This window comes from Coturnix japonica, chromosome 16 (assembly GCF_054131305.1).
Source record: "Coturnix japonica strain WE chromosome 16, WE-NBRP24, whole genome shotgun sequence".
Lineage (NCBI taxonomy): Eukaryota > Metazoa > Chordata > Aves > Galliformes > Phasianidae > Coturnix > Coturnix japonica.
In genome coordinates this window covers 790,386-811,629 of record NC_140678.1, presented here as the reverse complement: position 1 = coordinate 811,629, position 21,244 = coordinate 790,386, and the positions used below count along the sequence as shown (strand labels likewise).

The window sequence follows — 21,244 nt, the reverse complement described above, 5'->3', positions numbered from 1 at the left end:
CCCTCCTCACTCCTCTCCACCAATCGCGCGGCTCCCCTTGCTCTCCCAACCAATCCCCTGGCTCCATTCTTCTTCCCGCCAATCTAACTCGAGGCGCGAAGTCTGAGGGGAGCTGAGGGGAGATGGAGGCTGCGGCCGGGCGAACGGATCCACCTCAGGATGGAAACCGAGCTCCTTCCTACCGACTACTTCATTTTCATCTACAGAAGGGATGGAGTCCAGCCTGTGGTAAAGGTAAACGGGAGGATATTTCCTCAGGTTCCAGCGCCAAACAAAAGTGCCACCAAACCTTCTCACTCATTTATTTTCCCAAAGGGACAAACAAATAAGGTAATGAAAGTGTTAAAATATTAAATACTGTCACATTTATCATCGGGGAATATATATATATATATATATATATATAGGAGCACGTTCATTGACTGCATTGCCTTTGCTGTGAGCTGTTAAATATTCACCTCGATGTACATTTGCTCTTTAGGATATTAACAGTTGTGTTAATGATATTGGATCAACCAGCACCTCTTCCTGAGCTGTGAATGCTCTGTATCATGTTGTCCCATGGCAACAAATGGGAATGGAGCGAAGCAGAGGAGCTCACAGCACATCAAGGCCAAAGGGAGCATCCCTATCCCTTTAGATCGTTACCTTGGGGCTGACTGGCCCTAAACACCAAACCCAGCCTGAGCATGAAGCTCCTCATGTCCATCTATGTGTTATGAGAGTGGTGTAAAACAAAGCCAAAGCCTGCAGCAATTCGGGGCCTTCATGGTTGGAACACATTGAAACTGGTCATATCACATGGTAGTGCTCATTGCACAAGGCTAAACCTCACTTATTTAGGTGATAAATACAGCAGCCCAAACTACTCTCCTGTTTAACCCCCCAGTGCCCAGCGCGGGGAATGGACAGAAAGAGCTTCAGTGCTTAAAGCTGTTGGGAACACTGATTTCTGTGCACTGTGACCTCTGAGAGCACCAGGACAACAGGCAAAGTTCGGCTTTTTTGGCGCCTTGTACATACATGGGCATGTTTTTCATGCTCCTTCCTTCCAGGCCAGGCCAAGTCCCAGTGAAAGGCCAGGTAAAAACAAAAAGTTCTTCTGCAACGTTGTGGAGCAGCTTTATTTCAGCAGAGCAGCCGCCGGGTTGTTGCTGCTGCTGCTGCGTGTCAGGCTGGCGGTGAGATCCATCAGATGTGCTGCAGTATGAATCAGCAGCCATTCACTTGTCACTTCAAAACGTGGCAGAACAGGAGGGGTTTGTTGATGTGCTTCCCTGCCATCTTCCCTCCCCCCCCCAAGGAAACGTGGCAGGGGTGGCACTGAGCTCACACCCAGGATGGTCACTGTTCCAGCTGTAGGTTGGAATTTAACTATAGAACGTTTCAGTACAAACTTTGATCAGAAGCATCAATCTTTATCTGTAGTTAAAATGATTTCCTATGGCAGCCAGCTGGATGGACCAAGTAGGTGCTGGGACAAATTACTGTTGTGCACAGGAGATGAATGCACTGTCCCAGCTGCCCCTGGGGAATGCACGAACTCTTCTCCTTCATCTTTACTCATCTTGTTTTCAGACAGCTGCCTCCGGCATCACATCAGGAGCATCAGTTTATAACTGAGACCACGAGGAACTGAAGTGTTTGCTTTAATGCTACCAGGACAGAGCTGGAAATGTGGAAGCTGAGGGTTCCCAATGGAAAGGGGAATGCTTTGGGCCCGTCCTTTTCTTTCTCACCAATTTTTATGTTCAAGCTGAAGGAGGATTGCTGATAATTCTGACTTTCCCATTTCGTAATGGGGTTTCATTAAACCTGCCTAAGTAACATGGTGAGAAACACGCCCTGTCCATGGGTAACACACACAAAGGATGGGGTGCAGCCTCCAGCCATTCAGAGACAGGTGCTGTTCTGTGCACGTCCTGTATCTCCAAGCCCAGATCCGCCCCCTCCCAGCACACAGTACATGCAGTATCCAAGCACAGTGGAAAACAACCACGGCTCATCTTCCAGCTGCTGTACAACAAGCAACCAATTTCTGAAGCCATTTGAAATTCACGTGGCAGAGGGCTGTCACAAACACTTCATGCATACAGAGGGACGTGTTTCAAACAAGAACTCAAAGGGGAAAAAAAGGCAAGTTTTCCCGTAGGGATGCTATTTCAGGAGTGCTCGGTACCGTGCCACCTGCTGACATTACAAGGAGCCACAGACATAGCATGCTCTCCTGGAAAAGAAAAGAACCTTTAAAGAACAAATTGCTACACCTTAAATATAGCAGCAAGCACACACAGCACGGGGCAAAGGAACACCAAGGAGGGGAAAACAGCAAAACACAGCAAAGATGGGTGGAAATACATGTGTGTTGGTCCCCATCCTAAGGGCAGCTATTAAAAAACCCTTTCCTAAGGAGCGTGCACAGAGCAGCTGAGATGCAGCCAAGGGGGCAAAGCTGAACTCCTTGCATACAAAACAGAATTGACAGCACTGTTCAAACCTGGAAGAGCGTTTCATCCTCTGTAAGCAGTGCTGCTTTCATTTAAAGTAGGGGCTTTTTTAATGTAGTCTTCATTGCTTGTGAAAATACTTCAGTGTATACAGGACAAGAAATAAAGGATGGACTCTCATTCTGCCAATGCTTCTGGATGGAGAGAGCTATAAGTGAGGATGGCTCAAGGCTAACAAGGGGAGCTCCAAGATATGCTCTCATAGTTACATTTCAGCCATGTTTAAAACAACACTCATAAAACAGATTGTGGGGTTTTTTTGTGATTGGTGGCTTGGTGTTTTAATGGCCAAGCATCTTGCCTCCCTTCTTACATACCGGGGGTGGAGTGTGAAGGGAGGCAGCAGCAAGCACTTTGGGAGTTTGCTTATACATGCAGGTCAAGAACAGCGTTTTCAGAACTAACAGAGCTGAAAAACATGAAATGAAACCCTGAGATGCACATGGACACAAATACAGCCCCAAAATCCAGAACCCATCTGAAAGCACAAACTGAGGAACGGAGATCAATCAGAGCTCAGCAGGAGCCAGGCTGTTCTTCCTATTAATGCCTAAAGACATGAAACAGCCCAGAACGTGATCCTGCAGCATTTGAGGCTGTAGAATGCCTTGAAAAACCAAGCAGGAGTTTAGCACATGGTGGCAGCAGCAATCTGTCCAAGGACAAACTTTGAGAGAAATCAAGTACAAAGCAAAATGCATCCCCCAACAGGGGCAGGACAGCGTGTCCCGGTAAGAACCCTTCTGCAGGAACCCGTTTCAACAAGCTTTCTTCATCCCCTCTATAACAGTCAAGACTGTTTACAGTGTACCTCCAAGAAAAGGGAATGAGTTATTGCACTGTCTAAACAAATTGCATAAGGATGCTTGCTAGACACACTGCTTGCTCAGCACACCTCCCTAAAAGCCAGGCAGGAAACTTCAGAAGAGGTACCATAAGAAAACATGCTAATAGTACTCTCTTTAATTAGCGTGCGCATATTTTCTTCTAAGCAAGTGCTCCGAGTCCTTGGTTTGCTGGGCAGAGACAACACATCTGCTCTGTAGTTTCAGCTTCCCAGTTGGCTGTATGGCACACATGTCCATGAAGGTGCAGGACTCGGGTTTATATTCACAGAAGCTGCTCAGTGTCAGCTGTTCAGTGTTTAAACAACTTGCAGGAACTACAAAAGTCTCTGAGCTTTTCCCTTGCAAAAAAAGGAACAAGCAAAGGAAAACAAACCTGGTGCAGGGGAGGGGAACAAAAGCGCCTAAAAGGTGCCTAGGAGTTGAAATTGTGTTTTCTTTCTGCCTTCCCCTCCTCTCTAGGATAGCAAAGAGGAGAGAGAGGAAGAGAAGCAGCAGGACTCAATGGAAGGCAGAAGGTTCCTGAAGGGCTCACCGATGGCTCAGTGCTGCTGTACACAGGACGACTTGTCACTTCACTGCTGCTTGGTTTTAAGGGATAATCTCTGTACCATCCTATAAAGGAGACCGAAGTTCTGGAAAAAGAAGGAAAATAAGCACCTATGAGTCTTTGCAAGTTCTACTATAACAACTGCCCTACACACAGAGAACGCTTACTAGAAGGCTTAAAACAACACTGATGTACACTACTGAGATGTCTGACGGACATAACAAGATCAGATAATGAACAAAAACCAAATGGTTTTGCACTAGGAAAGAAAACAGCAGGAGTGGGAAGGGACTGTCCTTAGCACAGCCTAAAATGTCAACACCAGCACAGGCAGCCATTCTGGATTTGGCTCATTTTAGAGCGGGATGGCATTATTCTTCCAGATGTGGTAGTGGGGCTGTGTAAGCACCACTTCTTGCAGCTAAGATGATGTAAGAGGAAAGTAAGAAGTTTGTTTCCTGCTTTTCTCCTAACCTGCACTGCAATGTAGGCGACACCAAGGTAGGCTGCTATACAGACGGCCAGAAGCAGGTCAAAGATTGCTGGCTTGACCCTGCAACGAGAAAAGGATGTTGTGGAACTGCGACATCAGGCACTGCTACACAGACAGACGACAGCTTAGCATGCCTGAGGGCCGTACCTGTATGCATTCATCACCTGTTTCAGCTGGTCATAGAAAACAAACTCAGGATCCCTGTGGAAAGCAGAAATTCTTCAGGATGTATTGAATTTCTAGACAGTGCGGTCAGAACAGCTCAAATCCCTCCTCCCAAGAAGTTAACCTAACCAGGGTCAGGCAGTACAACCACTCGGGTACCAGTTCTGAAGTTATTTCAGTTGTCAAGTCCTTGTACAGGTAGGAGCCCAATGGTGCAATACCAAGAACCCAGCTCAGAGTCAAAACTGAACAGAGGGGGGGAAGGCAGTTTGCATGCCCTGGCTGGTTCTTTCACTTCTCTCCTTACCGTTTGTCTGCCTTCACATGATGCTGTCTGACATCTTTCAGGTAGCGACCCATATAATATTCTAAGGTGCTGAGAAAGGTGCTGTCTTTATCAATCAGCTGAGCAGCTCTGGGCTGACTGCTCAGCCAGTCCATCACTGATTCTAGCTGCTCTTCCTGGATCTGCTGTGGGAAAATAGTACCAAAGAAACAGAGTCAGCTACACACGCTGAAATCAGAGCTCTCCCAGGCTCCTGATCCCTTCCCCTCCTCTGGTTACAAAAATATATTGTGCTTACCATCTGATCCGTGAAGATCTGCAGATCTGCAGGTGCTCCCTGCAAGGGAAAAGACAGGTTGCTGCTAGGAGCAAGCTCGGGCGAGTGGGACAAGTCTGTCAAGCACCGCAGGACAGGCAGCTCTTACCTTCTCTGTTAGGTTGTAGATGACCCTTGTCAAAGCCTCAGCAATGATCCTGGTATTCCTGGTTAGTGCCTTCGTGTCCACTTGTGACCTAAAGCAAAATGGAGGATCGTTCACATGTCAATGGGATCAGCTCTGCCAGAGCCCACCCTTCTCCACTGCATCAAGCAGGACACTTAACCCAGAGCCCAACTGCCCGTATTTTCTTCCCCATCCCACAACTACCAGAACAACACTTGCAGTTTGTGTTTACGGGCTGGATTTCACCCACAGCCTCCCACCTCCTGTCCATGATGCTGTTGCGCAGGCTGTCCCGATGGCTCTCCAGATGGGAGATGGTGAACGCTGGCAAGCGGCGGATCGCAAAGCGCTCGTGTTCCCATGCCAGCATGTCTTCAGCCAGGTTTATCTTCTTGTGCACCATGGAAAACTTCACCTCTGGGAACTGGCTGGCAACAACCTGAGGGAAGGCAAAGCCATTCGGGGCGTCATGCATCCCACTGCGCCATCCCACCTTGCACAGCCCAACCAGACCCAGTATTTTTATACTGCAGATGGGAAATATACTTCCATCTGTAAGATGCCACTGATGCTATCAAAGTGTTGTTTTAGTATCACAACAGAAATCAAGTGGGTCATTTTTACAAGCAACAAGTCATAGCAAAGCACTGTGGAAAACACAGCAGATATAGCGTGCTTTGTTCAGGACTGTGGTGTGAGGATGTCTGCACTTCAAATCAAGTAACCAGAAACAATACACAAAATAATTCAGTGGTAGACCCCTTTTTCATGTCTTACTTCCTTGCTTCCTCTCACAAGAGAGCTGTGGCTCCCTGAGGTTGAGCCCTGAGTTCCCACCCAGCCAACCCTTTTCATTACCATCTCCAGTTCCCTCAGAAACGCGTGCTGCAAGGTCCCCTCCTTGGGAGGCTTTGAGACATGAAGATGAAGGCTGTTGCCTTGGCCAAGAGTGTCAAGGCAGAGAACAAACGCTACATTGTCCTGCAAGAGGCTGGAATCTGCAAGAGAAAAACGCAAACCTTTAATGCTGTGCATTGTGCTGGACTTCCATCACCCCCAGAAGAAGGACAACATGAGGAGATAACACAGCAAACTTAATACAATGACATTAACAGAATCCTTGTGAGATCCATACTGCAATGACAGTCCCTGAGCTTACCAGTATGGTCCAAATTGTCCTCCAGCCACCTCTTAGTTCCTTGATAATTAAACTTGCCACCTCCAGATGCAAAGAACAGCAAGTTGTACCTGCCCATCAAAGGAAACAGAGAGGTATCAGCACACACCACACTTTGTGGTTAATTTACTGTATTCCAGAACTAACGTGCTCAGCCATCAGTTAGCACCTGATGCAAAATGCCTGTTAACAAATGCTTCCAACGTGCCACACAGGAAGGCAGTGGCAAGATGGAGGGAGAGGAGTTCCCAGTGCTTGAGGATGGAATCCAGTTTCTAAGTGATTCCATCCACTTGTCCCTGCAGTTAAGCAGATCTACACCATGAAACCAAAGGAAGGAGTCTGGCCCTTAACAGCTGGTATACTCAGAAGGAAGCACAACAGGGAGGGGATTAAAAGACTGCACGTACAGTCTAACATCCTACAGGCCCTTCTTACCTGACCTTAGCTACACACATTCAACCCAAAGTGGAGTAGTTTCTTACCCAGCATGGGTACGTCTGTAGGTGTAGAGCCGAGAAAACAGCCTGGCTAGTTCCAGTAACACTGAGACACCGCTGCCATTGGAATCAGCACCGTGAGACAGCCACTGCAGGACAAAGTGGGACAGAGACAGTGACAGCAGTGATTCTTGTGTTCCAGAACAGCCTTTCAGGTAAACACATCTCTGTGCTCCACTTCCAACTACTGTTGGTCTTTAAGAGCAAAAAAAAATACAGGGTCAGAGGCCAAAAGGAAAAATGGTACAGATGGGGAAAAGGCTTCAAGCAAAAAAGAATACTCACTGGAGCCACTCCAAAAGAATCGTAGTGGGCGACTATCACAACAGTGGGCAGGTCTTCTCCACCCAGCCCTGTCAGCCTTCCCTGGAGAGGAAGGAAATGAATGTCACTCAGCATCCCTCCTTATGTGCCAGGACTAAGACAGTGCAGCTGCTACAAACCTCTCGAATCTCCAGGTGGTCTCAATTCTGAAGAATTCACACTCTTACCCTACTTCCCCCATTAGTCTCAATGGCTGATGAGATCCCCACAGAGAAACCATCCCATCAACATCACCAGTTAGAATCTGTCTGGAACTGGAACTCACCTCCACGCTGGGTATAAGCCAGTCATGGATAGCTTTGCTCTGCGCCCCGCTGGTCACCATCTGGAAGCCATTGGCAGTTGCAGTGTGAATCAGAACTAAAACAAAAAGAGATCACTATACCTGGGGAAGTTCCACCTCTGCAACACAGCAGAGCAGTCTCAGAGGTGGGATCAGGACTGTCTTCCTCTACACCTTCTCCCACTTACTAGAACTCACCCTCTGCAGCCGAGGCAGAACCCTGTGATGCAGAAGCAGCCCGTGTTTGTTCATAGATGGAAAGCAGCTCATCATCTTCCACTGCAAAGTAGACTGGCACAATGGTTTCCATAGCGAGCATTTCTGGCTCTATCTCCATGAATTGCTGAGGATTTAAGTGAGACACAAACTTAGCACTGGCTAAACATGCAAGAGAATAGGAAAAAGAAAGGGAAAACAAACCACAGAGGGAAAGATAAATGTCCAAACGTGAATATGGTTTGCTGTGTGTTACTAAAGGAGTTTTCAGCCCAAGTCTCGCTCCCCCTCAGATCCATCTCCCATCAGAAGAGAAAGGAAACGAGCTGGTTTGGTTCTTTTTTCACCTTTACAACATCCTGTGGGACAGAAGAGATGGACCGTGGCAGGATGATGACCACAGCACCAGCCGACTGGCGCAGAGCCTTCTGGTACTGCTCATAGGAGAAGTCCACCAGCCGCATCATGACGCAGCGGCGGCTCAGGACGTCCGCTTCTACAGTGCGGGCTTCTGTGTTCAGCACTGCGCTCCTGGTGCCTGCAGGGACAGCAGGGACAGGGTTAGTAAGTGGCTTCATCACATCCCCAAACAATCTTGGTCACAGTCTGATGAACTTCAGAGCCACATCTATCCACGTCTGCTCTTGCTCATTCACCCACCAGGATGCTCCTGCAATTAACAAAGCTACAAGCTCCTCTACTCTATCAAATCCTCCACATAAAAGTACAGTCCTTGATAGAACAGCAATCCAGAGGCTTGCCAGCAGCTCTAACACCGTGGAACAGAGGACTAGAAGGATATCTTGTGTAATCAAAGATGTTCAGAACTGCTCTACAACTTATAATGCTGCAAACCCACTTTATTCTTCCATAATCCTGGCTCCTACGGTGAAAACGTCATCACAGTGAGCTCACAAGCAGCCAAGGGAGGAGCAGGATGCTCCAGAAAGCATCTCAGCCTGTGCCCAATTGGGCAGCTGGTTAAGTTGAAAGCTTAACGTAATTCTAACACCAGCTTGATCTTGACAAAGGTCAGAGCACCAAAAAGAGCCAAATAAAGGCTTGCACTTCCCCTGTGTAACACCAGAGTGGGCCATAGCCCAGACACAGAGCTCAGCAGCACCAAAGCCTTTGTGCAGAGCCCTGCTGCGTAACTGACAAATGTGAAGAGCAGCTCCCTCAGTCCATGAGAACCACCCCACCACCACAAACAACGTCCAAACACAGCAGTGAGGTTCAATGACATCCTCAAAGCAGACATTTCAAACAGCAGATACACTCAGAGATGGAGGAGCCCAGTAATAACTTCAGATGTTCAGAAACCACCAGCACCAGCTGCCATGTCCACAGGGACAGCTGCTGCTTCACAACTTGAACCATTTAACCCCATGAAGGCCTGAAAGATTTAGAGGACAATCTGTGCCAGCACCGAATAAATGCAGGCCTGGAATTGCAGCTATTAACAAAGCCTGAAGCTCAGAGCACAGAAAGGCAGCAGGACTGAGCTGCTGACAGGCAGAACATGCCCTGATGTGGGCTAAGAGCAGACTCAGATGACATTGGCTCCATGTTCGGGAGCACGAGGAAGCGGGGGCTGAAGGTTACAGCGCTCCAGCAACTCCCAGGTTGTTTCTGCCCCAAGGAGAAACTGTTGCACAATCGGCAACTGCCTGAAGTCGAGCACAAGAACTGGAGGTCACCGCTGAGCTATAAAGGCGAGGAGGCCTCGTGCACCACGAGGGGCCAATGCAACGAGGTGGGAAGAAGAAACTGAAGAGAGACGGACCAACCTGCAAACAGAGGATCAAGGGCAGCGGGACACGGCGGAGCTCGGGGCAGGACGCAAGATGGCTGCAGCCGGGATGTGACATGGAGCAGCTCACAAGGACACGGCGGGGCCGAGCTCACGGTGCGGAGCTCAGCATCCCCCGCTCACCGGGGCCCAGCAGCTCAGCACGGCTCAGCTCAGCCCGGCGGCCCACCCAGCACCCAGCTACTCCTGTTTCCCCCCCGTGCCCCATGGCGGTGCCCACCCCCCCCGCCCCGCTGGCAGCGCAGGATACCGGGTCCGTCCCGAGTCCCGTCTCACCGTAGGGCTGCCCGCCCAGCTCGTACTGCTGCATGCGATACACCGTGAACTCGTGTGCGGCCTCTGCGGCGGGCGGCGGCCCCAGGAGCAGCAGCACGGCGGGCACGAAGAGCAGGAAGCTGAGCGGCAGGCACGAGGCCTTCAGCACCGACTCCAACACCTCGCCCGCCTCCTCCAGCATCGCCCCGGCACCGACCCGCCGCTGCGGCCTGCACCACCGGCACGCACGGCACGGCGCCACGTAAGGACACGTGACGTATCACGCACCGGAGACCTGCTGGGAGTTGTAGTTCCGGTCTTGCCGCTAAGGATGCTGGGAGCTGTAGGCGCGGCCTGCAGGGGGCAGCACCACTTCCGGTATGAAGAGGAGAATGGGAGCCGGTATTTCCGGTAGTGGAGTGGGCGGTGGGAGAGGGTACTTCCGGTGGGGGGGCGGGCTGTGCAGGCCCATCGCCGCTCCGTGCCACACCGGCTGTTGTAGGGACCCCGATACGGAATAACAGCGATCTGAACGTGGGCTTCATGAGCGGGGTTTTATTGCGAGGTTTGAAGCTGCCCACGGCTCCTCTGCAGGGAATGGCCGGGACTGCGGGCACGGCGATAAAGGGGAAGGGGGGAATTGGTGCTGGGCTGCTAAATAACAGCGCCCTGCGGGAGGAGCCTGACAGCAGCTCATACAGCACAGGGCACATAACAGCCCATACAGCACAGCCCACAAGGCACAGCCTATCACACAGCACAGCCTATAGAGCACAGCCCCTCGTACAGCTCAGCCCATACAGCCCAGCTCATACAGCACAGCTCTCAGCCTGTTCCCATCTCTGCTCTCCATAACCCCTACAAGTCCAAACATAGGGAGCCATCCCTGTGCCATGGGACACAACGGGGCTAAACACCCTCCCCAGAGCAGGTACAGCACCCAGATACATGCACACGTGGAGCAGCACCCGCTGCTGCCCCAGCACAGCATCCGTCTGAGCAGAGTGTCCCTCCCAGGCTGTGCCCGCAGCCCTCACCGCCCTCCAGCAATGGTTTCTGTGCAGCCTCCTGCTCAAAGCCTGGTCACAGTCAGCAATGGGGGTGGGGCAGCAGCTGACACCGTTCTGACAGACCACAACCAGCATCCTGAGGTCCCGATGGGCTCCCTGGGCCACCTTTGTCCTCTCAGAGGCTGGGCAGATTGCTCATCATGCTGGAGTTGCTGGAGAGAGGTGCTCTGGGCCGTGGGTTTGGGGCTATGGGGCTGCGGAGGCTCTCCCGGTAGCGAAGGGAGCTCTCGGTGGATGAGCCCGAGTTGATATCAGTGATGACCAGGCAGTTCCCAGGCTTGCAGAGCCCGATCCTGAGGCAGCAGCAGCACAGCAGGCTGCCCACAGCGCGGCGCACCTCCACGCTGCGCAGTGAGTAAATGATGGGGTTAATGCCTGAGTTGAGCATGGCCAGAGCCAAGGTCCAGTCCAGGCTGTGCAGCAGCCTGCAAGTGTGTGTCTCACAGAACACATCGAAGAGCATCAGGGCGAAGAGGGGGCTCCAGCAGATGATGAAGGCACCCAGGATCATCAGCACCGTCTTGAGCAGACGGAGGGAACGCTTGCGGCTGTGCCGAGACGTGGTTTGCTTCGAGCTGGCCTGGACCAGCTGGAAGATGGAGATGTAGAGGCCGATGATGCCCAGCAGGATGATGCTGAACATGACCACGGAGAAGAGGATGTAGTTCTTGGAGTAGAGGGGCAGGAGGACGGAGCAGGCGCTGAAATCACACAGGCAGTTCCATCCCAGCAGCGGGAGCAGCCCGATGACGAAGGCCAGCAGCCAGCAGGACACGATGAGGCCACGCAGGCGCAGCGTCTTGCTGGCCTCATTCTCAGCAATGGGCCGCACCATGGCGCTGTACCGCTCGATGGCCGTCACCAACAAGCTGAAAGTGGAGGCAGCCAAAGCAATGAAGAGGATTCCCTCCCGCAGGAACCAGAGCTGTGGGGACAGCTGGAAGGTCTTCTTGCCCGAGAGGCAGAGGTTGGACAGGTAGGCGATGCCGGCCAGCAGGTCGCTGACGGTGATGCTGGCGATGCAGGAATAGACCCAGCGACGCGCCCGCAGGCAGCGCAGCACGGCCAGCAGCACCAGCAGGTTCTCCAGGATGATGGCACAGCTGATGATGACGAAGGTGGTGCGGATGAGGCCCATCCCCTCATCCCGGGAGTGCCGGTTGCTCAGCTTGCCGGAGAAGTTGTAGTGCTGCAGGATGATGTTCACGTTCCGCATGGCGGCCAGCTGCAAGCAGGAGCCCTTCCCATCAAGGAGGTCCATCCTGAGCTCGGGATATTGAGCAGGAAGGGAGAAGGAGTGATTCAGCATCCAGCTCAGCCCTGGGCCATCCATATTCTGAGCACCGAGGGCTCAGGTGAGGTTTGGAGCAGAGCAGAGCCTCTGTTTGAGGGCTGGAGGCAGCGCTGAGTCCAGTGCAGCAGTGGGAGTCAGAGCCCCATCTGCCAGCCCCAGAGTGCTGTGAGAACAAGGGGAGAGGAGGGTGAGGTGTTTTGTAAGGCCACGCTCGAGCAGGGTCTTCCTGTTGTTTAATAAAGTTTCCTGTTGTGAGCTAGAAGATTGGCATGGCTGCTGGCAGCTGTCGTCATTTCTCAGTAAGGAGAAATTGTGGGGTGGGATCTGTTGGTTTGGGTGCTGCCATGAGAGCCCTGATGACTGCTGGGGCATTGGTGGCACTTATTCACCCCTCAGAGCAGCTGCCCACAGCCCCGTGCACACCTGTGCCCACATCCCCTCTTCTCCAGGAGGAATTCTGTGCTCTCACCCTCCTGCAGACCTTCAGACACAGAACCCAAACACAGCCCCCATTGCACCAATCCAGGCCCCTGCTGCTCTGCAGGCAGGACTCAGCTGCACCCCGCTGCAGGGAACCAGCTGCTCCAAGCCCTCCGTGTGCACCCTGTGCCAGGGCACCTGCAGCAGACAGGTCAGGGCCTTCCCACTGCCTACATCACATGCAGGACGCTGAGGCACACAGCTGAAGGGGCTGTGCTGGGATCAGGAACAAGAGCTGATCCCAACCCCAACCCGACTACAGGGCTGACGTCCATCACTCAGCAATTCCCCACATCTCTAAACCCACCTGGAGGGACATTCTCGCACCACGCCATCCCCAGCTGTTGAGCTTTGGACTCACCTGGCATGGCTTGTGCTGCCAGGATGGGGCTCAGCAGCCAGCTCTGCTCCCAGCTGCTCGTTGGAGGCCAAGTGCAGCAGGTAACAAGGAGGGTGCAAGCAGTGAGGCTGCTACCTACCAAAGTGAGGAAAAAAAACACCAACCCAAAAAGGGGAAGTTACAACATCGTCAACCACATCTCTGCAAGGATGGACCCACCCAAACAGCTGCAAAGAAGGAGCATCAGGATCACAGCTGAGCCCCAGTATCAGTGCAGGCTGACCCGGAGTCATGGAGGGGTCCCCAGGGCAGAGCACAGCATGGGGCTGTCTCACAGAGCTGTGGGATGTGGGGATTTCTCCTGGAAAATACAAAGGCTTTTCCTCCTGGTGTGCAGCAGAAGTGGTTCTGATGGGAAGCAGGGAGCTCCGTGCTCCTCATTGGCCCTTTCAGACACTGGGGTATCAGTTTGGCTTTGCCGTCAGCGGAGCTCGTGCTGATAAGGTCAGAGAGTGGCCCTGAGATGGAAGGAGCAGAGATCAGTGGGAAGAACAAGCCCTGAGCTCGGGGAAAGCAGAGTGTGGTGTTCTCACAAAGGGCTCAGTCCCAAAGGGGCAACGTGAGCCCCACACAGCCCTCCAGGTGCTCGGCTTTGTCAAACATCAGCTGTGGGAGGCAGAGGATGGATGGAGCAGGTGGAGATGAAGGTGGGGGGTGAAGGGATGTGCCCCTCCAGGGCCTGGAGCTGCTCCTCAAATAGTGAGTGATGTCTGAGCAGCAGCAGCAAGGAGGAATCTGATGGCACTGAGCTCTTTGCCCCTACAGCCCCATGGGACCAGGGACACTCGGGTCACCCCAATAGGTCCCCAGTGCTCAGCACTAACACAGCCTGTGTGGTGTCCTCAGCTCTCCGCATGGCACTCAGCCCCCCTCCTCCAGGCCGAGTTCCTGTTCTCTGCCCCATCTCCCCATCGCTATCTGCACAAACACCAGCTTTATCTCGATGCCTCTCTCTGCTATTTCAGTTCAGATGTTCTCTGAAATCCAGGGGGGAGGAGGAGGACGCCCCGTCCTGCAGCATCTCTCATCTCTTTCCTGCAGATGAAGACCACAGTTCTCTCAAAGCTGCCCCACTGCACCACCCACAGCCGGGGCACAAACCCCAGAGCCCCGGTCAATTCTGCCCTTGTCCCATCCAGCCCCCAGCTCTGATCACACCCCAACGGATCCATCTGTGGGGCAGGTGGACGGACACTGCCATCCCCAGCGCTGTGCCACCTCCACCCATCCGTCCCTGCAGGTGTTTTGCTGCTCCAGGAAGGGTGGAGCGGTGCTGGTTTAGAGATGACTCGATTGCTGCCGGCGGTTGGAGCGTGGCTTTGTGCTGCTCTCTTGCAGCAGGTGGAGGTCCTTCCAGTGGAGCATCACAGCTGAAAGCCCTACAAGATCCAGGCACTGAGCCCAGGAAGCAGCACGGCTGCAGCACTCAGGGGGTCGTCTGGGCTGCAGTTGGGTTCCATGTAATACAAGGAGTTCTATTCACTGAACCTCTGCAGGAAAAACAAGAACACGAAAGAGAAAGTTTCATCGTCGTCTCCTCCTGACCACATCAATGACTTTAAAAAGCAAAGAGGGAAGGGAAAAGAAAGAAAAGATCCACCCAGCTTTTTCCTTTTCTTCTTCAGATGTTTGGTTCAGTTTTGCTTATAGACAAACAAACAGCAGCACAAAGTGCATCTCATCGCACAGATCCTCCTTGGGTCAGGTCTGAGCTTCATCCACACCCTGGTTCTCTTTCGAGGAAGCATTTCCTGCTTGGGGAGCTCAGGGACAGAGCCGGTGTTACAAATAGAACCCCTATGGGACAGCAATGGGGCTGGTGGGCACAGCCATGGGGTGGGGGGCAGAAAACGGCCTGGGAAGGGACACAGAGGTGTCTGTAGGAGAATATCCATATCAGGACTGTGAATTTAACATTGCATAGCAGGACCAGGGAATTCAGCATCCCATAGCAGGACCGGGGGCGATACCTGCACAGAGCCCCCTGAGAGCCAAAGTACCCAAGGATGGGAAGGAGCAAAGGGCTCTTTAAGCCCATGAGTGTACGGGCAGGATGTCCCCAGCAGCTGCTGCCCGCTCCTTATCTCTGTGCTGGCAGAGATCTCTCACAACAGCTGAACCCCCTTGTGCCCCCTCCAGCAGAGCGCCCTGCGATGATTAGAGCAATGTGTGATGCTCCATCTCTCTGCAGCAGAGCAGACACTGAGCAAAACCTCAAAATCAATCACAGAATCAATCACAGAATCAATCACAGAATCAAAGGGGCCTCTGGAGCTCCCCCCCACACACACACACCCCTTAAAGCAGTTCCCTACAGCAGCAGCATGGAGTGCAGCTGTAGCAGGCTGAGCTGCAGGAGGAGAGCCACCCACGAGGCAGGGCTGGGAGAACATTGCTGTGCTGTGCATCGGGTCCGTGCCCTTTGCACAAGGGTTTGCTGACCCGGGGCGGTGCTGCACTGCTGTCCCACTGACTGAGCGTGTGGGCACGTGAGCAGCAGAGATGCAGATAGCCCGGCGGGATGCTGCACTGCTCTGATTAGAACAATCAGCCCATCACACATGGTTTCCTGGCTGTAGGGTACAGATGCTGTGAGCTATAAATCACCCCTTGGGCAGCAGGGGGGAGGCTCAGGGCTCCGGGCATCCAACGTGGAGAGGAGATGCGTCGTCCCCATTGCCCGCTGCTGCTGGTCCTGCTGCTGCTGCTCTCCTGCCCACGGGCTGATGGCAGTAAGAGGGGAGCTGCATGGGGCTGCTGCTCTGTGCTCCGTCCCATGGGCTCACCCCGCTGTGTCTTGCAGGTGCTGTGCGGGGTCAGATCATTGGGGGCCACGAGGCCAAGCCCCACTCCCACCCCTACATGGCGTACCTGAAGATCAGGCAGTCCGCCTGCGGGGGGTTCCTGGTGGCCCCTGACTGGGTGATGACGGCCGCACACTGCTTGTCGGGGTGAGTACTCACAGCAGCTTCATCCTCCTCTTCCTCCCCATCACCGGGGCTGTTTTGGAGCAGCTCTCCCCCCCTTTATGCAAAAAGGGGGAAGACTTGACTGGTTCTCCTCTCCCCTGTATGCCATGGCCAGGAACATCACTGTCGTCCTGGGGGCTCACAATGTCTACGAACCAGAGCAGAGCCAGCAGGTCCGAGGGGTCCTCAGATACCACCCACACCCCGCATACAACCCCGACACCATGGTCAACGACATCATGCTGCTCAAGGCAAGGCGGCCCCGTGGGGCACAGAGGGGCTGGGGGGCAGTGGGGCCAAACAACATTGCACACAGAGCTCCTGCTGCCACCCACCAGCTCCATGGGGTGGGACCCCCAGGCAGGGCTGTGTTTGCAGGGCTGTGCATCCCACCCGCCTTCCCCTCTATCCCCCACCCACCCCGCTCACAGCCCTCCTCTCTCCCAGCTGACAGCAAAGGCCAAGCTCAACAAATACGTCCACACCATCTCACTGCCCAAAACCAGCAGCGACCTCCCCACGGGCACCTCGTGCACCATCGCGGGATGGGGCCTGATTGATAAGGAGCAGATAACCGGCAAACTCTTTGAAACCCAAGTCTCCATCTACAGCCGCAGGAAATGCGTCCTGTTCTACCCGCACCTCGACAGCGGCATGGTGTGCGCCGGCAGCTTCCACCAGCTGAAGGACTCCAGCCAGGTATGGCCGCACAGGGGGCACTGCTGGGGGGCTCCAGGATGGGTGATGGTCTATGGGGCCTTCCCACTGCTGGGAGGAGCTCAGTCCCATTGAGAAGAGTGAGGCCGTTCCCGCTGGGTAGAGGTGAACCCATTTCTGCTGGGCTGAGGCTCCCATCACCGCTCCCATCTGTCCGCAGGGTGATTCCGGAGGGCCACTGGTGTGCAATAACGTGGCACAGGGTGTTGTTTCCTTTGGGTACGAGAGCCCACCCGGTGTCTATGCTCGCATTGCCAACTACCTGCCCTGGATCAAGAACATCATGAAGAAGTAACGGTGCAGTGTCAGCGTGGCCCTGCTGGGTTCCTTCATGCCCCCACTAATGGCTCCATTTCCCTCTCTCTGTCCCTGAGAACCCAAGTGTCCCAATGGATCCCTCCCTTTGCTCCAAGGCTGATGGCCGTCCCACTGCCGGCCCATTTTGGTGCCATGTTAGTTCTCATATGGTACCAGAATGCAGTGGCACCACCACAGAACCCATTTCCATTGGACACCCCTGCCCTGCTTGAACCTCAATGCACCTGAAACGACCCCAGTAAATTCTGAGCTGCATTCCCCAGCATTTCTGCCTTCCTCTTCCTTATCCCTTGTCCTGGAAAAGAAGGGAGGGTTTAATCAGCCCTGGGATGGGCTTCTCCTGTCCGTGTTGGGATGGCAGTGACAAGGACAGTGAGGTCCAGAGAAGGACCCACCTCTTTTCACAGCAGCAATAGGATGGAGGTGATGGTGTTATGGTGTTGTTCCTGGGGAGGTGTTTGAGAGCCATGGGGAGGTGGCACCTGAAGCCGTGGTCAATGGGCTCAATGGGATGGGATGGGGTTGGTCCGGGGATCTGAGAGGTGTTTTCCAGCCTTAATGGCTCTATGGACCATCAGTGGGAGCGGTGGGGATGGGCTGATGGATGGACTCGCTGGTCTCAGATGTCTCTTCCAACCTCAGTGGTTCTATGACCTGGATGGAAAGGGGAAGTGACGTGCACATCCCATCCACCACCTTCAGAATGCCATTGGCCCTGCAGGGTCCATCTGTCCGTGATATCCTGAGCAGTGACACAGATGGGGGCTCTGACAGCTCAGTGCTGGAAGGGCTGGGCAAGGCCCTGGGGGCTAAAGATGGGAGAGGAGACAGGGCAGAGCAGCTCTCCTTCCTGCAGAATGGCCAGAGGTTGACGCAAGTTCCAGGAGAGAATGTGAGGGTTTGAGGAGGGGAAACCCAGCGTGAAATTCTGAACATACAGAAACTGTGAGCAACTGGAGGGAACAGGATGCCTGCCCTGTTCTCAGAGCTTCCACTCATTCCTGTCTGCCACAGGGAGGAGGTGGCTGGAAGCTGCTCCAGCCCTGGCTCTGTGTGCCCACACACTCCCTGCCCTCACCTGGAGGAGCTGATGCCACCACGGCCCCGTGGGGAAAGCAAGAAGGATCCACAGCTCTACAGTCTGCTGACAGCTCCTATCAACCAGCACATCAGCGAATGAAGGGCCTGCAACTGCTGCAGCTGCTTATCTGCGGCTGTGAGACAAATCTCTGTTGCTTTGTCACGTCAGGGTTTTCCTTGTTGCTCTGCCTGCAGCAGACTTTGCACGAGAATGACGGCTCTTTGCTCTAGAAGGGGCAGCAGGGAAAGTGCATTTCCCAGCACTCAGCATCAGACCCGATTCGTCATCAGCGAAGGAAGGAACTGCCACTTTGGGCCATAACCCCTCCCATAGGGCTGGAGGGTGGGCAGCATCCCAAACCCCATCCCTCCCCCATCCACAGATGCTGGATCTGGGCAGCATCTTTCTGAGCCCTCACATCCCAGCTGCTGGAGGAGCAGTGAAAGGTTGTTTAATAGGGAACCACATGTGGATCCAAGTCTATTAGAGCCCAGTGGAGAAGTGTGAAGTCCAATGGAAGCAAGCTCAGTAGAGACAAGGCTGGTAGAGTAGAACTAAGCCCAGCAGAGCCCAGTAGAATGGAAGGGAATCATTCAGTTGGGAGGGATGTACCAGGATCACTGAGTCCAATGTCCTGATCACTTCAGGGCTGACCAAAACTCAAAGCACTTTATGATGGGCATTGTCCAACAGCTTTGCACTGAGGGCCTCATTGGGAAGCCTGGTCCGTGTCTGAGCAGACAAACTGGAAAGAACACATAGAAAGGTGCTGGTTTCCAGGGCTCCAAAGCAGCAGAGCAGGGACCTTGTGGTGCCAGCAGTGACGTTGTTCCTTGCCCTCAGCCGGCCATAACAAATGTGCTGTATTGGGGGTTGCTCCTTGGGCTCCAAGAAGCAGCAGGAAGAACCTCATGGCACTATTGGAGTTGGTACGTCACGTCAAAGAGAGCTTGGTTTTGCACGGCTCGTGATAACATCGAGAGATGCAAAGGATGTTGTTGCAAAAAACAACAACACAAGCTGCAGGGGAAGGCAAGGTGATGGGGTGGGCGCGCTCCCTACAGCCCCCGGCTCAGAGGCAAAGGGATAACGCTGCCTTTGGGTCCAGGAGGGCTCCAGGTGCCCCAAACCCGCCCCAAATGGAGGTGGGTCGTTGCCCAAAGCCGCCTGAATTCCCCTCTTGGATCGCTGAGGTTTGCACTTTGCAGGCAGATTAATCAGATCAAGTGCGACCTCTGTGGTTTCCTGGAGTCTGGTCTCAGGGTATAAATCCTTCCTGAGGGCAGGAAGAGACCCCACTCACAGCCTCAGCCCTGGGCGTCCTGGAGGCCATGCAGCACCCACAGAGGCTCCTGCTGACCGTCCTGCTGCTGGCGTGGCCCCTGGACACAGCTGGTGGGTAGGAGGCTGTGGGGTGGGACATGGGGTCCATACGCCCCACATCCCCACGGCCCCATCCACCCCTTCATCCCTGCAGGTCGTTCCTGGAGCCGGTTGGAGCGCGGGGGCCGGGCTCTGGCTCAATCCAGGCCCTACATGGCTTATCTGCGGGGGAACGGCGGGTTCTGCGGGGGCTTCCTGGTGGCCCCCGGGTGGGTGATGACGGCCGCACAGTGCTTCAGGTGAGCCCTGGGACGTGGGCGATGGCTCCCAAATGGGGTTGGGATGGCTGAGCAGGGAGGGAGAGGTTGTGGGGCCGGCGTGATGCTGTGGGGTGAGGCTGTGGGGCACTATGGGGTGAGCTGCAGGAGCTGGGGCTGAGCTGGAGCTCCGGTCCTGTGTCTGTACCCCACACTTGGGGGGTAAAACCATCAGAACCCAACAGCCCACAGCTCTATGGAAAGGGGCTGCCCCCACCCCATAGCGATCCCTGCTCCCCCTGGGCAGCCCCTGCTGCACGTGGACCCACCGAGCTCAGCTGAAGCTCCGGAGGCAGATAACGCCCTCAGGCTCAGCAATAGGGATCCATCAGCTCCCATCAGCTCCCAGCTGACCCAACCCACGTCCCCAGGCCAGTTGTGCAGCTGATGACCCCCCTGTGCTCCCTCACAGCCGCAGCCCCACGAGCGTCATCCTCGGAGCCCGCGACATCCAGACGAAGGAGGAGAGCTGGCAGGAGCTGCAGGTGCAGGGATATCACTGCCACCCCGACTACAGGAGGCCCCAGTGGGGGCACGACATCCTGCTGCTGGAGGTACCGCGGTGCTGGGGCCGGGGGGGGGACAGGGCAGCACTGAAAGGCAGAACGTCCATCTCCATCTCTGCGCTTTGTGCCCCCAGCTGAAAAGCAAAGCCACCATCAATGAGCGCGTGAAGCCCATCTCCTTCTCCAGCACAAACGCTCACAGAGGGGCGCTGTGCAGCGTGCCCGGGTGGGGGCGCGGAGCCCCCGATGCCGCCCTCCGTGAGGCCAATGTCACCATCAAAAAGGAGAGGGAGTGTGTCAGCATCTACCCCGGCCTCACCGAGGACGTTCTGTGCGCCACCAGCGGCAGCAGCGGCGCCCCCGATGAGGTCGGTGCGATGGGACCCCGGGGGGGGGGTGGCTGCGTCCTGTGCTGCCCCCAGGCCGGGCTCTGCCCTTTGAAAGCTCCGTCCCACCCGCTCGTGGCTGTTCTCACTCTTCATCCTCTGACAGAGCTACACCGGGAGTCCCCTGGTGTGCAACAACAAAGCCTATGGGATCTACTCGTACCCCTACGGGCAGCACGTGTCGTTCTACACCAACATCGCGACCTACGAGTCCTGGATCAAACGCGTCATGAAATCCTGAGGGGCAGCAGCTCACCCCGACGTTCTCCATCCCCCCCCATATCACAGCCCCATTTACAGGGTGGGCTGCGAACCCAATGGGGGGCTGCGGCTCTGGGGACCCAGCGAGCTCCTCCCCCCCCCCGCCGTGCAGCCGGTTCCATTCACCGCCCCTTTGTGCCATCCCCCATCCTCCATCCTCCATCCTCCCTCCATCACCTCCCCGCTCCCTTCACCCCCCTCCCGCTCTGTTGTAGTAAAGACACAAAGCCAATAAAGTGCATCAGCTCCGAGCTCCTGTTCCCTG

The 21,244-nt window shown here is 54.5% G+C and overlaps 4 protein-coding genes across 9 annotated transcripts; 2 read left to right on the top strand and 2 right to left on the bottom strand.

The window, feature by feature from the left end:
* Position 1: 1 nt before the first annotated feature.
* LOC107325409 (mast cell protease 1A-like) lies at positions 2–17,370 on the top strand. 3 transcript variants are annotated; one of them, XM_015886233.3, is made up of 5 exons: positions 15,724–15,833; positions 15,905–16,052; positions 16,186–16,321; positions 16,518–16,769; positions 16,948–17,363. In XM_015886233.3, exons 1-5 carry the CDS (start codon positions 15,764–15,766, stop codon positions 17,080–17,082), a joined length of 741 nt encoding a protein of 246 aa, XP_015741719.2. In that variant the 5' UTR covers positions 15,724–15,763; the 3' UTR covers positions 17,083–17,363. The 3 variants fall into 3 exon arrangements, 1 of the variants encoding a protein (XP_015741719.2); XR_014934999.1 differs by lacking the exon at positions 15,724–15,833 and adding an exon at positions 2–234 and having other exon boundaries at positions 16,186–16,769; positions 16,948–17,370; XR_014935000.1 differs by lacking the exon at positions 15,724–15,833 and adding an exon at positions 10,126–10,235 and having other exon boundaries at positions 16,186–16,769; positions 16,948–17,370.
* NCLN (nicalin) lies at positions 289–10,109 on the bottom strand. 4 transcript variants are annotated; one of them, XM_015886224.3, is made up of 16 exons: positions 9,879–10,109; positions 8,137–8,327; positions 7,772–7,916; positions 7,556–7,650; positions 7,252–7,332; positions 6,952–7,055; positions 6,449–6,537; positions 6,148–6,287; positions 5,550–5,728; positions 5,272–5,359; positions 5,145–5,183; positions 4,868–5,031; positions 4,543–4,596; positions 4,377–4,455; positions 3,888–3,987; positions 289–2,227 (listed from the first exon to the last, which is right to left on the bottom strand). In XM_015886224.3, the coding sequence occupies exons 1-15, from the start codon at positions 10,057–10,059 to the stop codon at positions 3,928–3,930; spliced, it is 1,689 nt and encodes a 562-aa protein (XP_015741710.1). In that variant the 5' UTR covers positions 10,060–10,109; the 3' UTR covers positions 289–2,227; positions 3,888–3,927. The 4 variants fall into 4 exon arrangements, with proteins under 4 accessions (XP_015741710.1, XP_085373670.1, XP_015741709.1 ...); XM_085517544.1 differs by having other exon boundaries at positions 4,868–5,028; XM_015886223.3 differs by lacking the exon at positions 289–2,227 and having other exon boundaries at positions 2,762–3,987.
* On the bottom strand, positions 10,398–13,314 carry S1PR4 (sphingosine-1-phosphate receptor 4). Its single transcript, XM_015886229.3, has 2 exons — positions 13,063–13,314; positions 10,398–12,384 (listed from the first exon to the last, which is right to left on the bottom strand). Exon 2 carries the CDS (start codon positions 12,258–12,260, stop codon positions 11,043–11,045), a length of 1,218 nt encoding a protein of 405 aa, XP_015741715.3. The 5' UTR covers positions 12,261–12,384; positions 13,063–13,314; the 3' UTR covers positions 10,398–11,042.
* A 2,014-nt stretch (positions 17,371–19,384) lies between the features above and the next one.
* Positions 19,385–21,230, top strand: LOC107325410 (granzyme E-like). Its single transcript, XM_015886235.3, has 5 exons — positions 19,385–19,581; positions 19,664–19,808; positions 20,239–20,380; positions 20,467–20,700; positions 20,825–21,230. Exons 1-5 carry the CDS (start codon positions 19,518–19,520, stop codon positions 20,957–20,959), a joined length of 720 nt encoding a protein of 239 aa, XP_015741721.1. The 5' UTR covers positions 19,385–19,517; the 3' UTR covers positions 20,960–21,230.
* The last annotated feature ends 14 nt before the right edge of the window (positions 21,231–21,244 follow it).

Excerpts from the sequence above, each read along its gene's own strand:
- NCLN (XM_015886224.3), bottom strand. The coding sequence starts at position 10,059 with ATGCTGGAGGAGGCGGGCGAGGTGTTGGAGTCGGTGCTGAAGGCCTCG. Across the intron at positions 7,651-7,771 it reads TTCTGCCTCGGCTGCAGAGG|TTCTGATTCACACTGCAACT; the intron begins GTGAGTTCTAGT and ends TTTTTGTTTTAG. Across the intron at positions 7,056-7,251 it reads ATTCTTTTGGAGTGGCTCCA|TGGCTGTCTCACGGTGCTGA; the intron begins GTGAGTATTCTT and ends TTTGTCCTGCAG.
- S1PR4 (XM_015886229.3), bottom strand. The coding sequence starts at position 12,260 with ATGGATGGCCCAGGGCTGAGCTGGATGCTGAATCACTCCTTCTCCCTT.
- LOC107325409 (XM_015886233.3), top strand. The coding sequence starts at position 15,764 with ATGCGTCGTCCCCATTGCCCGCTGCTGCTGGTCCTGCTGCTGCTGCTC. Across the intron at positions 15,834-15,904 it reads CTGCCCACGGGCTGATGGCA|GTGCTGTGCGGGGTCAGATC; the intron begins GTAAGAGGGGAG and ends TGTGTCTTGCAG. Across the intron at positions 16,053-16,185 it reads GCCGCACACTGCTTGTCGGG|GAACATCACTGTCGTCCTGG; the intron begins GTGAGTACTCAC and ends TGCCATGGCCAG.
- LOC107325410 (XM_015886235.3), top strand. The coding sequence starts at position 19,518 with ATGCAGCACCCACAGAGGCTCCTGCTGACCGTCCTGCTGCTGGCGTGG. Across the intron at positions 19,809-20,238 it reads ACGGCCGCACAGTGCTTCAG|CCGCAGCCCCACGAGCGTCA; the intron begins GTGAGCCCTGGG and ends GCTCCCTCACAG. Across the intron at positions 20,381-20,466 it reads ACGACATCCTGCTGCTGGAG|CTGAAAAGCAAAGCCACCAT; the intron begins GTACCGCGGTGC and ends TTGTGCCCCCAG.